The sequence below is a fragment of the Hyla sarda genome, chromosome 5 (assembly GCF_029499605.1).
Source record: "Hyla sarda isolate aHylSar1 chromosome 5, aHylSar1.hap1, whole genome shotgun sequence".
NCBI classification, from domain to species: domain Eukaryota; kingdom Metazoa; phylum Chordata; class Amphibia; order Anura; family Hylidae; genus Hyla; species Hyla sarda.
Genome location: NC_079193.1, coordinates 137,402,756 through 137,416,832, shown reverse-complemented (window position 1 = coordinate 137,416,832; position 14,077 = coordinate 137,402,756). Strand labels below are relative to the sequence as shown.

The window sequence follows — 14,077 nt, the reverse complement described above, 5'->3', positions numbered from 1 at the left end:
AATACTTCTATTTAAAAATCTTAAAGGGGTACTCCACCCCCTAGACATCTTATCTTATAAGATGTCTGATTGTGGGGGGTCCAGCCACTGGGCTCTCCCGCGATCTCTGGCCCGCCACCGCTGTGTTAATGGATACTGAAGTTTGGTGCTTCCGTGTTGATAACGCCTCGCCCCCTCAATTCATGTCTATTGGAGGGGCGTGAGAGTTAGTACATAGCCGTCTAGCCTCCTCCCATAGACGTAATTGGAAGGGGTGTGAGGGCTGTGGTCGCCCGTGGAGCGCAGTTCACTCCCTACACCAGCGGACTGGGGTGCCGCGTCAGAGATTGCAGGGGAGCCCAGCGGTCAGACCCTCGCAATGAGACATCTTATCCTATGCTTTGGATAGGGGATAAGATGTTTAGGGGTTTCTGTACCCTTTCAATGCTTCCAGTACTTATCAGCTGCCGTATACTACAGAGAAAGTTGTGTAGTTCTTTCCAGTCTGACCACAGTGCTCTCTGCTGCCTCCTCTGTCAGTGTTAGGAACTGTCCAGAGCAGGAGAGGTTTCTCTACCTGCTCCATTGGGGGACACAGACCATGGGTATATGCTGCTGTCACTAGGAGGCTTGACACTATGGTAACAAAAAAGTCGGCCCCTCCCAGCAGGGTATACCCGCCTACAGGCACCTGAGCTAATCAGTTTTAGCTTAGTGTCTATAGGAGGCAGACACTGGTCTGGGGTTCTCCAGACCAGGTCAATTCTTTTTTATTTTTGAGATTAGGGACGTTTAGTTAGGTTTTTCTCTCCCTTTTCTTTTCCTTTTTTCAGGTGGGGACTTAGGAACACCGGGTTCACTGTTTCCCCATTTACGAAGAAGGGGCACAGACATCGTGGATGTACTGTCAACCCCTTTCCACCAACGGTCAGCGCCTGGGGTTGTACCTCATGGGTCCGGGTCCCCCTACCTTTCCTGCTCGTCTCGCTGTTACAACCCGGCATGATGCAGGTGACTAAAAGCTGACTGAATACTTAATTAGGTAAGTTCATCTGACAAAGGTGAGTATTTTCTCCCCTTTTCTTTCAGGTTTCAGGGACTTTCAACCTCTGGAGATCCCCTACTTGGAGCCCACTCCTCTTTATTGTTGCTGGGACAACCCCTTCCCTACCTTTTTGCACGTGGGTAGGGTTTTCTATGGTCAGTGGTGTAGGACTGTGCATTTTTTTCCCTGCCTCACTCTTTTAACTATGCGCCTGTCTGTGTGCAGGCACTGGCACCTTTGAAGCGCTAAGTTTTCTTCTTCTTCTTCTTCTTCTTCAGCAGCCGCGCGCTGCCAACGGCTTCTTCCCCGCGCTCACAGGCAAGCGCCGGCACCTCGCTTTGGCCTCTTCGCTTTGCCCGATGCGACCGGAGCGCTGATTTTACATTAATTCTGTCGGCGGCCACGCGCTGCCGACGGCTCTTTTCCACACGCTCTCTGCTCATCAGGTGTTTGGGAGTGCCATTATGGCGTCGGCAGTTTTCTTCATATGGCCGTGGGCTCTTGCTGGTTTTCTCTGCCAGTTAGTGCTGTGCGCGCGCAGCAGTGTTTCTTAGGGCCATCGAGAGATGTCGTAGCCTAGTCTGGGCTCACTCTTCCCATTGGTCCTTCGCTCCTCCCCTCCTGTCTCTCTCCTCAGCGGCAGACCGGAGTTCTTATCACAACTGTTACCTTTTGCTGGGGACACATACACTGGGTGAGGCTTTTTCATTTTACTTTCTTTTGCTATGTCCGAACCCAGAACTGTCCCTCCCTTTAGACAGCTATGGGGACCTGGTCATCATCTATTATACATGCAAGGGCTGCAATACGAAAATGTCTGGTTCTGCTGAACCCACTTGTTCCGCCTGCACCACTGAACCCCCTGACCCTCCTGTTATTTCTAGTCACGACCCCCCTCCAGACCCTGTGGGCTCTGCTATCCCTCCGGACTGAGTGTCTTCCCTCTCCCAGTCTATTTCCGACTTGGCTCCGGTCTTCCGTTCTGTGGTGACTGCCTTGGAGAGGTCTTCCTTATGCCGACCCTCTAGAGAGACCCGCTCTCCTTCTCCCTATGCTAAGCGCTCTCACAAGCGTACTAGGGGTATTTCCTCTGACTCATCTCCAGAGTCTGCTAGCAGACATAGGCACTTCCCTCATAGGTATCGCTCCTCTGCTCCAGCTTCCCGTAAGTGCCCCTCTTCTAAGGGACACTCTCCTGGTCACCGCTCTGGCTCTCAAGAACCGTGTATCAGGTCAGTTTCACAATCTTCAAACAAGGCTGCCTTCACACGTTCCCACTCTGCTGGAGAACTGGAAGATGAGGGTTCTGCCTCTGACTCAGAGGACCAAACAGATTCGCCCGACATGGTGGACACCTTGATCTTGGCCATAAGGGACACCTTTCACCTAGAGGACCCAGGAACTTCGGACGTCGCTCCAGAAGTTTCCTTTCATCGTTCCCGACCTGAACCCAAAGTTTTCAGCTCTCATGCTGAATTTGAAGCCTTGCTGGAGTCTGCCTGGAAGCATCCTGACAAGGATCCTGACATCCTTCAAGAAACTAAGATGGTTTAATTTCCCTTCGCCAAGGACATTATTGCTTGGTGGACCTCTCCTCCAACAGTGGATCCATCAGTCTCCCACCTATCAAAAGCAACTACCATGCCATTAGCAGATGCAGCTTCCTTCAAAGATCCGGCGGACAAGAGGGTAGAGACTGGCAAAATTATCCTTCTGAAGCAGTGGGCTCTTCCTTTCTTCTTGCGTTTGCTTCTGCCTGTGTGTCAAAAGCCCTTTCTGTCTGGGCTTCTCAACTCTGCCGGGGTATTCTTTCCTGATCCCCCCCCCCGTGGAGGAATTGGCTGGCTTAGCTCTCTGTGTCTCTGTGTTCTGCTTCCATGCAGTCGTCCCATTGTGCAGCCTTTGCCACAGGTAACCTGGTGGCTCTTCGTCGATCCATGTGGCTCACGGCCTGGGACGGGGATGCTGCTTCTAAGAAATCTCTGATGGAGCTTCCTTTTACCAGTTCTCGACTGTTTGGTAAGCGCCTAGATGAAATTATCTCAGAGGCGACAGGTGGTAAAAGTTCCCTGTTACCTCAAAATAAGGCTCACGATTCTTCCTGTCGAAAGACGACCTCCTTTTGGTCCTTTCGGGCGTTTGGTTCCAATAGGTGGTCCAGACAGGTGCCCTCGGGGGACAAGAAGGCTCCCTCCTTCCAGACCCGTCCCTCCAGAAAATCGGATAACCGTTCCGGCCGTTTCGCAAGCCTACCTTTGCCTGAAGGGATGCCCCCCACCCGCGGATTTTTCTCGGGTGGGAGGTCGTCTGTTACTCTTCCGGGACATTTTGTCTGCACATATGCAGAACTCCTGGTTCGGGGATGTTATATCCAACGGATACCGGATCGAGTTTGCCTCTCTCCCATGGGATCGTTTTTTTAATTCCCGGGCCCCCCGGTCCCCCTCTCTGGCAAGGGCCTTTAGTGGCGCGCTCCAGTCCCTTCTTATTCAGGGAGTAATTGTCCCTGTTCCTCCCAAGGAGCATTTTCGGGGTATTTATTCCAACCTCTTCGTGATCCCCAAAAAAGGGTGTTCCGTTCACCCGATCCTGGATCTGAAGCGCCTCAACTAACATCTCCGCCACTTCCGCATGGAGTCTCTCCGTTCGGTCGTGGCCTCCATGGATCAAGGAGAGTTTCTTTCCTTAGTGGACATCCGGGATGCCTACCTCCACATTCCAATTTTTTCAGGACATCAGCGGTATCTCCGCTTTGCAGTTCCAGAAGGCCATTTTCAGTTTGTGGCCCTTCCCTTTGGTCTGGCCACTGCTCCGAGGGTCTTCACCAAGGTCCTAGTACCTGTGATTGCCCTCTTACGGTCGAGTGGTGTCTCAGTGATCCCATACCTGGACAACCTCCTGATCAAGGCTCCAACCAGGACCCAGAACCTGGAGAGTCTCCGTCTCACCCTTCAGGCCTTGTCTCGTTTCGGCTGAATGGTCAATCAGGACAAGGCCAACCTCTCTCCCACCCAGTCTCTAATTTTCCTGGGACTCCAGTTCAACACAGCGTACGCCCGGATTCTGCTTCTGCCAGACAAGCGGCTGACTCTTTTGTCAGGAGTTCGGATGTTCCAGAACCTTGTTCCAGTTTCCATTCGCTTTTGCATGGAGGTCCTGGGTCGGATGGTGGCGGCCATGGAGGCCGTTCCATTTGCCCAGTTTCATTACTGTCCGCTTCAACTTGCGCTTCTATGCCGGTGGGACATATCTCCGTTATCTCTCGATCGCAGGATCATTCTTCCTTAGAGGTCTCGCCATTCCCTTCTGTGGTGGCTTCATTTCCCCCTGCTTTTACAAGGGCGCTCCTATCTGCCCCTCCATTGGAAAGTCGTCACGATGGATGCCAGTCTTTCGGGCTGGGGAGGTGTTTTCAGGGACCGTACAGTCCAGGGCCTTTGGTCCCCCCAAGAAGCCCTTCTCCCCATTAACATATCTTTGCCTGTGCCATCGGGAGATCCTTCTTCGGGACCATCCTGTTCGTGTTCAGTCGGACAACTCCACTGCTGTGGCATATATCAATCGCCAGTACGGCACTCGCAGCTCGGCGGCGATGGCCGCGGTGTCCAAGATTCTTCTCTGAGCGGAGCTCAGCGTTCCGGCCATCTCAGCAATTCACATTCCGGGAGTGAAAAACTGGGAAGCAGACTTTCTCAGTCGATCCTCAGCCAACCCCTGCGAGTGGTCTCTTCATCCGGAGGTGTTTGCAGAGATCTGCAACCTCTGGGGCACTCCGGACGTGGACTTATTCGCGTCCCGCCACAACCAGAAGGTTCCTCACTTTGTGGCAAAGTCCCGGGATCCCTTGGCTCTGGCCGTGGATGCCCCGTCGATCCCTTGGGCGGAGTTTGCCCTACCCGATCTTTTCCCTCCTCTTCTCTCCTTCCCAGGGTCCTGAGAAAGCTCAAAGCAGAGGGCGTCCCGTCCCCCCCGCCCCATTCTCGTGGCTCCGGACTGGCCCAGGAGGGTGTGGTACGCCGGCGTGGTCAGACTACTAGACGATGTACCGTTGCGCCTCCCTCTTCATCCAGACCTTCTCTCTCAAGATCCCATTTGCCACCCCAATTTACTGTCGTTGCATTTGACGGAATGGCGGTTGAGACCGCGGTTCTGAGGGCTTGAGGTTTCTCTTCCCAAGTGATTTGCACTATGATCAGGGCATGCAAGCCCTCTTCTGCGAAGATTTACCACCGTACTTGGCGATCTTATTTTCGTTGGTGTGAATCTCACTCCTTTTCTCTAGTTACTTTCAGTCTCCCTTGACTTCTTTCCTTTTTGCAGTCGGGGATAGAACAACAGTTAGCTCTCTGCTCCCTTTAGGGTCAGGTCTCGGCCCTTTCCATTCTCTTTCAACATCCTTTAGCATCCAATCCCCATATCCGGACCTTCCTTCAGGGAGTGGCCCATGCACCCCCTCTTTACAGATCCCCTATACCCCCTTGGGACTTGAACTTAGTTCTTGGTGCCTTGCAGGGTGCTCCCTCAGAACCTCTCAGGGAGGTTCCTCTTTGTCTCCTTTCCTGGAAGGTGGTGATCCTTATTGCAATTACCTCTATCATGAGAGTTTCAGAGTTGGCAGCTCTCTCCTGCCATTCTCCCTTCCTGGTCATCCACCAGGACAAAGTTGTTTTTCGTCCGTCCTTTTTACCTAAGGTTGTTTCTGTTTTTCATCTTGATGAGGATATCGTCCTTTTGTCCGGCTCCATCTCATCCCACAGAACGATTGCTCCACAAACTGGATGTGGTGAGGGCTGTTCGGACCTACCTCACAGTCACTGCTTCTTTTCGACAGTGTGACTTTTTTGTTCTTACGGAGGGTCGCCGTAAAGGACAACTTGCTTCAAAGGACACCATTTCTCGGGGGATCCGACCTGCTATTTCGGAAGGGGAAGACCCCACCCTTCAGGGTTTCTGCTCATTCAACTCGTTCTGTCGGGGCATCCTGGGCTCTCCGCAGCAAGGCTTCAGCTTCGAAAGTTTGTAAAGTGGTCAAATGGTCATCTTTGCACACCTTTACGAAATTCTACCAGGTTCATACCTTAGCATCCGCCGATGCTAGTCTGGGCTGTAAGGTGTTGCAGGCGGCAGTGGTCCAGTCTTCCTTCTGACTGGGTTTCCTTTACCCACCCTAGGGACTGCTTTGGTACGTCCCATGATCTATGTCCCCCAATGGAGCCGATAGAGAAAAGGAGATTTTTTTTTATGCCTACCGTAAAATCTCTTTCTCAGAGGATCCATTGGGGGACACAGCACCCACCCTTTTTTCTCTGGTGTTCCTGGTTCGGTTACCTGTCCGAGGTTGTGTTCGGTTGATTTTTTTTATTCTGTGGTTTTCTCGGACAGTTCATGCTTTTTTTTTTTTTTTTTTTTTTTTTTTTTTTTTGACCTGTCGGTCCTCTCCTACTAGGACTAGTACTAGGACTAGGACTAAAACTGATTAGCTCAGGTGCCTGTAGGCAGGTATACCCTGCTGGGAGGGGACGATTTTTTTGTTACCATAGTGTCAAGCCTCCTAGTGACAGCAGCATATACCGATGGTCTGTGTCCCTCAATGGATCCTCCGAGACAGAGATTTTACGGTAAGCATAAAAAAATCTCCTTTATCTTTGGAGATTTACTCCTGCTCTGGACAGTTCCTGACATGGACAGAGGAGGCAGCAGAGAGCACTGTGGTCAGACTGGATCAAACTACCCAACTTTCTTTAGAGCATACAGCAGCTGAGAAGTATTGGAATGGTTAAGGTTTTATTCCATTCACCTGTAGAAACAGGAGCTTACTGATCTGGCATAAAAAAGGAAAATGTATCATACATTTTTTGACGGTCTTTGTCTTTTTTTGTGTGCAATTTACTGGTCTTTTCTAGGGAATGGTCATTGCAGAGACTAAGAGACAGATGCATGAGACTCTAATGATAAAGGAAGAAGAGGTTTCACAACTTCGAACACGGGTCAAGCATTTAACTAGTAAATGTGAACAGTTACAAGAACAGAAAGAAAAATCTGAAAAAGCAGGTAAGTGTGACATCTTATCATTCCAAATTCAGATGATTACAACTCTTTGAAATGACCAGTCGAATTTCCTTTTATTAGCTGGCTTTTTTTCTGGATGTGTGAAAATAAGAGAACTCTTGAAAGCAGACTTTGTAAACTAAGGATATGATCACAAGTAATGCCTTGGATTCATGCAAGAAAATAGTGTGTAATATAGTGTGTAAAGCCTCTGCATACAATCCTTACCAAGTGCTGTGGATTTGATGATAAATGTTGTTCTCTGGAACACTCTCTGGATTTTACTTGCAGATTACACACTCTGGATTTTACTTGCAGATTTCCTTACAGCTTAGCTTCCCAAACGTTTCATATTGGTGACATCCTTTTAAAGACATGCATAGTTTTGTGACACATACCGCCAATTGCACATATGATGTCACACATCCTATGATGTGATACCCGTATCAGCAATACAAATGTGGCTGCTACCCCTTGCACCACTTCTTCACACCCCTTGATCACCTCCCGTGCCAGTTAATTCCCCTCCCTTTTCACCCTTTGTGGCATTTCATCCACCCTGATTACACTCTGGACCACTTTTGTCCACCCCATGCTCACCCCTATGCCTCTTCATCCGCTCATTCACCCCCTGTGCCACTTCATCCCACTCGATCACCACCCCCTGTGCCACTCCTTTGTCTCTTCATCCCCCCTTGATCCCCTGCTGTGCACTTCATTTGCCTACCCCCATGGCCTGAAAGTCTGACCCAAGCAAAGTCTAAGGCATAAATAATAAGTATGTGAAGTATGCAATTCAGGATAGAGTACAACACAGTACATGTCACCTGTATTTATGCTTGCATGCATATATAAAATATTCAGAACAAAAAAAGTTTGTTCCACCATCCCCCTGCCAACACCCCCCCCCCCCCTCTCTCTCAGCTTACTCGAGGTTGTAAATGGGGAAGATATAACAGCAGGATGAATGATCAGAGCCTATTCCTATCTGCAGCTTTCCCTCCCTTAGAAATACACAGACCCAGGACTTAAAAAGTCTAATGTTGCTTCTTAACTTCACACATGTGGTGTGCCATGAATATTAGATCTATAATAATGAAACCACCATTATTTTGGCCACTGATATGCCACGATCTAAGCTCTAGCTCTTATATTCTGGCTTTTAGAAGCCTTTAAAGGACTTATCCAGAAAAACATTTGTGCTCAGGGTAGCAATAAACCCTCATAAAGCATGTACATTCCTGCAGGCATCATTCCCGCTGCTCACAGCCTTCTGTTCTCTGCCCCAGTCTGTGCTTGGTTTAGTGCGTATTTCCAATGTGTTGGGTCGGAGAACAGAAAGCTGTAAACAGCGTGGGATCAGCTCTAGGTGAGCACATGGTTTTCTATGTCTTACCACCACCGTGATCACTCTGGTCAACCCTTTATGACTTCAAGTCATGTTATTCTTTGATCATGTGATTCAATGATTTCTCATGAATAATGAGAGAAGAGGCACAAAAAAATCTTCTCTTTTATCTTCTGAGCAGTGAAAAAAAACAAATTGAGGTCTAAAGGAGAAAAATGGCAATGTTGGGTTTAACTCCTTCCTGCACCCTGCTGTACATGTATAGCGATAGTGGAGGTTAGTAAATGCACAGCACCATTAAGCATTATTCAAAGATTGTGTGGGCTAAGGAGCTGAGTTTGCATCAGCATTGGGTGTCAGCTGTAGGATACCCCATAAATAAGCTTGTATGTGTATTAGTACAGTACTTACTGTAAGAGTTTTCTTTTGACAGCAACAGGACCTGATATGAGTAGCAGATACTTTGCCTTGTCAAATGATAGTATAAAAGTATTCAAGATTCTTTATAAGGGTACATAGTCTCTAGGCAGAAAGCCCAAAGCACAATGGATGAGATTTATTGAACTGTGTGAAGAGGAACAGTGGTGCAGTTGTCCATAGTAAACAGATTCTAGCTTTTGATTTTTAACCACTTGGGAACCGAGACCATTTTGACCTTAAAGCGCAACTGTAATCAAATCTGAGCCATATAACCTACACACAGCCTCTGTACTGTGTGCAGATTGTGTATTAGGCAGTGTTTTTACCTTCTGTCTGCCGTCCTTTATTACCCCAAAAAACTGTTTTGATGGAAGCCGCACAGTCGGATAGGCGTGGAAAGGGTTCGCAATGCCCCACCTTCGCTACGCCTATCCCCTGCACGTCAGGCGCTGGGACCGCTGTGTGATTGACACACAGGTCCAAGCGCATGCGCCCCTTCACTTATCCCCCCGTGCGCGCCGCGGCATGTGTCAGATGTGCACCTTTATTATTACTGAATATCTTATAGTGCCCGCTATCCTCTTCTTTCTTGCTGTGCCGGTGACCGGAGACGCGCGCTGTGTTGCTTCTATTCCCAGTGCCTAGAGGCAGAGAGGAAGCGCGGTCCCTGCCTCTAGCACTGGGCATGTGCACTGAGGAGGGAAGCAGCGGGAGCGAGCGCTTACCATGACGACACGCCGTGGCGCGCACAGGGGATAAGCGAAGGGGCGCATGCGCTGGGACCTGTGTGTCAATCACACAGTGGTCCCAGAGCCGACGTGCAGGGGATAGGCGTGGCAGAGGTGGGGCATTGCGAACCCCACCCACACCTATCTGACTGTGTGTGGCTTCCATCAAAACAGTTTTTTGAGGTAATAAAGGACGGCACACAGAAGGTAAAAACACTGCCCAATACACAATCTGCACACGTTAGAGGCTGGGTGTAGGTTATATGGCCCAGATTTGATGACAGTTGCGCTTTAAGGACCAGAGCATTTTCTGCAATTCTTACCACTGTCACTTTTTAAGCATTAACAACTCTGGGATGCTTGTACTTATGAATTTGATTCAGAGAGCGTTTTTTCGTGGCATATTCTACTTTGTTAGTGGTAAATTTTCGTCGATACTTGCATCATTTCTTGGTGTAAAATTCCAAAATTTGATGAAAAATTAGAAAATTTAGCATTTTTATAACTTTGAAGTTCTCTGCTTGTAAGGAAAATAGACATACCAAATAAATTATATATTGATTCACATATACAATATGTCTAGTCTAGTCCTTAGTGTCACTAGGAGGCAGACTCAGGCCTTTATGCGCTCTTTTTCTGAGTAGCTGTTCGAAAAGACTCTTTTCAAGCAATATATAGAGCCCCACTCTTTATTTCCTTCTCTGTCTTCCATGTGGGCACCTAGATCTTCCTCAGCTGCCCATTCTCAGTCTCCAGTGGCTGCTTTGAGTCTCTTAGTGAGCTTTTTGTCTCAGTCTGAAGAGGATTTCCGATATGGGCAGGATAGTTACAGCTATTGGGGACACCTTCTGCCTTCAGGACCCTAAGACTTCAGAGTCTTAACCCCTAGTCCTTTTCAACTTTTCCAGATAGAGGACCAAGGACTACAGATGTTCACCCTCTTCAGGAAAACAAGTGGAAATATCCAGAAAAGTGGTTTCTTAAGTCTATGTGGCTGGATATCCTCTACCCCTTCTCTCCAGACCATGCCAGACCTTGCCCGATTGGCGATGTCCGGTATTAGTCATGGGTCCTGGTTGCTGATAGCAACTGGGACCCATAAGGTATAAAGTGTGCTCAGCTCCTTGCGTCATGTAACAGGAGCGGGCAATGGATGTAAATATACGTCCATTGTCCTTAAGGAGTTAAAATCTTTCTCCCGAGTCTTCATTGGGGAGACATAGCTCCTGCCGATTTCCTTTTTACTGGTAAGCTTGGTTGTTTGCTTGTTGAAGTTCTCTTCTGAGTTGTTTTTCCTGGTATTGTTTTGGGCATTTCTTAGTTTTTTATTTTTGGTGCTTCTACAGCTTTTTGAAACAACTGGTAAACTCTGTGTCAATGGGCCAGGTTAGCCTGCTTAAGAGGTGCCAACTCCCAACAACTAGAAGTATTAGTTGAAGTTCTGTCTGTAGGACTCGATGTTGTTCGTTGTCATTTCAAATGCAATATTTGGAAATATTTTTGACATTTGGACATCGTCAATGGGGCACCTTAGAGTGAAGAGACACACCAAATAGTAATTCCTGTTCTGAAGGACTCAGCTTGACCATGTATTACATATGAATTGGTGCAGACTGTATTGCACCTGCAGGGGGGAATTGCCAGGGACGGTGAACGGCAGGGACTGGACCAGAATATCTGCTGAAATCGTTCAGCAGGCACCCCGTGCAAACCCCTGGAGGGGTCCTAGGACCCCCCCATGTCGGTTCAGACCAGCGATTAGCGGCGTTTCCGGGTCAATCGGGTATCCGGTGACCCAGAAAAAAAGGGTGATTGGCGGTGTTCAAGATGCCACCTATCACCCTTTACCAGCAGGAGTGAGATGGTATGGCACCTCACGATCGCGTGATTGGTTCGGATGACCGATCAATCACCGAGCCTGCTGGGAGGTGATCGGGCAAGTAGGGGGTCCCTTACCTGTCCGTGGGGGGGGGGTGGTGGGAACCCTGCCATTGACGTGGAGGGTCCCTCGAGTCGGCTTCGTTCGTTGGCAGAGGTGCCCGGGCAGCAGTGGCGGCGGCAGTATACACCAGGAGGGGAGTTGTTAGCTTCCTGCTATTGCTAAGCAACAACTCCAAACATGCACAACCAAAGGGCATGCTGGGATTTGTAGTTTTGCAACAGATGGTGGCAAAACTACAACTCCCAGCATGCCCTTTGGCTGTTAGTGCATGCTGGGGCTTGTAGTTATGCAACAGCTGGAGGCACTTTTTTACTATGAAAAATTGTCTCCAGTTGTTGCATAACTGCAACAACCAGCATGCACAAACAGCCAGAGGGTATGCTGGGTGATGTAGTAGTGTGCCTCCAGCTGTTGCTTAACTACAGCTTCCAGCATGCACTGTCAATGCATGCTGAGAGTTGTAGTTTTGCAACAGCTGAAGGCATACTGGTTGCGAAACAGTTTGTTACCTAACTCAGTGTTTCGCAACCAGTGTGCCTCCAGCTGTTGCAAACTACAACTCCCAGCATGAACTGACATTGTACATGCTGGGAGTTGTAGTTTTGCAACCACTGTAGGCACGCTGGTTGCGAAACACTGTTTAAGTAACAAACTGTGTTTTGCAACCAGTGTGCCTCCAGCTGTAGCATAACTGCAACTCCCAGCATGCACGGGCAGCCAAAGGGCATGCTGGGAGTTGTAGTTTTGCAACAGCTGGAGGTTTGCCCCCCCCCCCCACTCCCCCCCCCCCCCCCCCATATTGTGAATGTACAGGGGTTTACAGTGAGTTTCTCACTGCAAGTGTGAGCTGTGGCAAATTTTCCGCCGCAGCTCAAACTCCCAGCGGGAAACGCTCTGTAAAACCCCCGCCCGTGTGAATGTACTCTAAAAACTCTACAGTACACTAAACAAAATAAAAAGTAAAGCACTACATATACACATACTCCAGCTGTCGCAAAACAACTCCCAGCATTTCCGGACAGCCACTGACTGTCCAGGCATGCTGGGAGTTTAGCAACAGCTGGAGACACCCTGTTTGGGAATCACTGGCGTAGAATGCAGCTATGTCCACCCCTACTTTGTCCTCATATGCGCATGGCGCTCTCTCACATCAGAGCCCTGTCGTATTTCAAGAAAACAGTTTAGTGCTACATATGGGGAATTTCCGTACTTGGGAGAAATTGCATTACAAACTTTGGGAGGCTTTTTCTCCTTTTACCCCTTTTGAAAAGGTACACCAGCATGTTAGTCTAACATTCTTTTTTTTTTACACTAACATGCTGGTGTTGCCCCATACTTCTAATTTTCACAAGCGGTAAAAAGAAGAAAAGACCCCATATGAGGACACAAAGTGCTCTGCGTGCGCACAATATGGCTGAGAGCACACCATGTACATTTTGAGGTCTAAATTGGTGATTTGCACAAGGGTGGCTTATTTTACAGCTGTTCTGACACAAACACAAAACAATACATTTTGGAAACTACACCCCTCATGGAACATAACAAGGGGTAAAGTGAGCCTCAACACCCTACAGGTGTTTGACGAATTTTTGTTAAATTGGGATGTGAAAATGAAGAACAAAAATTTTTTTTCACTAAAATGCTGGTGCTACCCTGCTTTTTTCATTTTCACAAGGGAAAAATAGGAAAAAAAAGCCCCCCAAAATTTGTAGCCCCATTTCTTCTTAGTATGGAAATACCCCATATGTGGATGTAAAGTGCTCTGCGGGCAAACTACAAGAAGAGAAGGAGCACCATTGGGCTTTTGGAGAGAAAATGTGTCTGAAATTGAAGTCCATGTGTGTGTTAACAAAGCCCCCATGGTGCCAGAACAGTGGACCCCCCCCACACATGTGACCCAATTTGAAAACTACATCCCTCACACAATTTAATAAGGGGTGCAGTGAGCATTTACACCTCACTGGTGTCTGACAGATTTTTGGAACAGTGATCCGTGAAAATGAAAATTTTTATTTTTCATGTGTACAGCCAACTGTTCCAAAGATCTTTCAAACGTCAGTGGGGTGTAAATGCTCACTGCACCCCTTATTAAATTGTGTGAGGGGTGTAGTTTCCAAAATGGGGTCACATGTTGGGGGGAGGGGCACTGTTCTGGCACCACGGGGGCTTTATAAATGCACATGGCCCCCCAACGTTTAGTCTAACCAAATTCTCTCTTCAAAAGCTCAATGGCACTTCTTCTTTTCTGAGCATTGTAGTTCGCCATCAGAGCACTTTACATCCACATGTGGGGTATTTCCTTACTCAGGAGAAATGGTGTTAAAAATTTTGGGAGGCTTTTTCTCCTTTCACCCCTTGTGAAAATGAAAAAATTTGGGGTAACACCAGCATTTTAGTGAAAACTATCACATTTTTCACTTTCACGTCCAACTTTAGCGGAAATTTGTCAAACATCTGTGGGGTGTAAAGGCTCACTGTACCCCTTGTTACCTGCCTTGAGGGTGTAGTTTCCAAAATAGTGTGCCATGTGTTTTTTTTGTTTGTTGCTTTTCTGGCACCATAGGAGC

The 14,077-nt window shown here is 48.2% G+C and overlaps 1 protein-coding gene across 5 annotated transcripts in view; it reads left to right on the top strand.

The window, feature by feature from the left end:
* Positions 1–14,077, top strand: part of GOLGA4 (golgin A4) — a 168,740-nt gene that overhangs the window by 79,234 nt on the left and 75,429 nt on the right. For all 5 annotated transcript variants that reach the window (XM_056520352.1, XM_056520353.1, XM_056520350.1 and 2 more), the window contains one exon: positions 6,928–7,075. In XM_056520352.1, the coding sequence (XP_056376327.1) occupies positions 6,928–7,075 (148 nt within the window). The remainder of the gene's footprint in view (positions 1–6,927; positions 7,076–14,077) is intronic.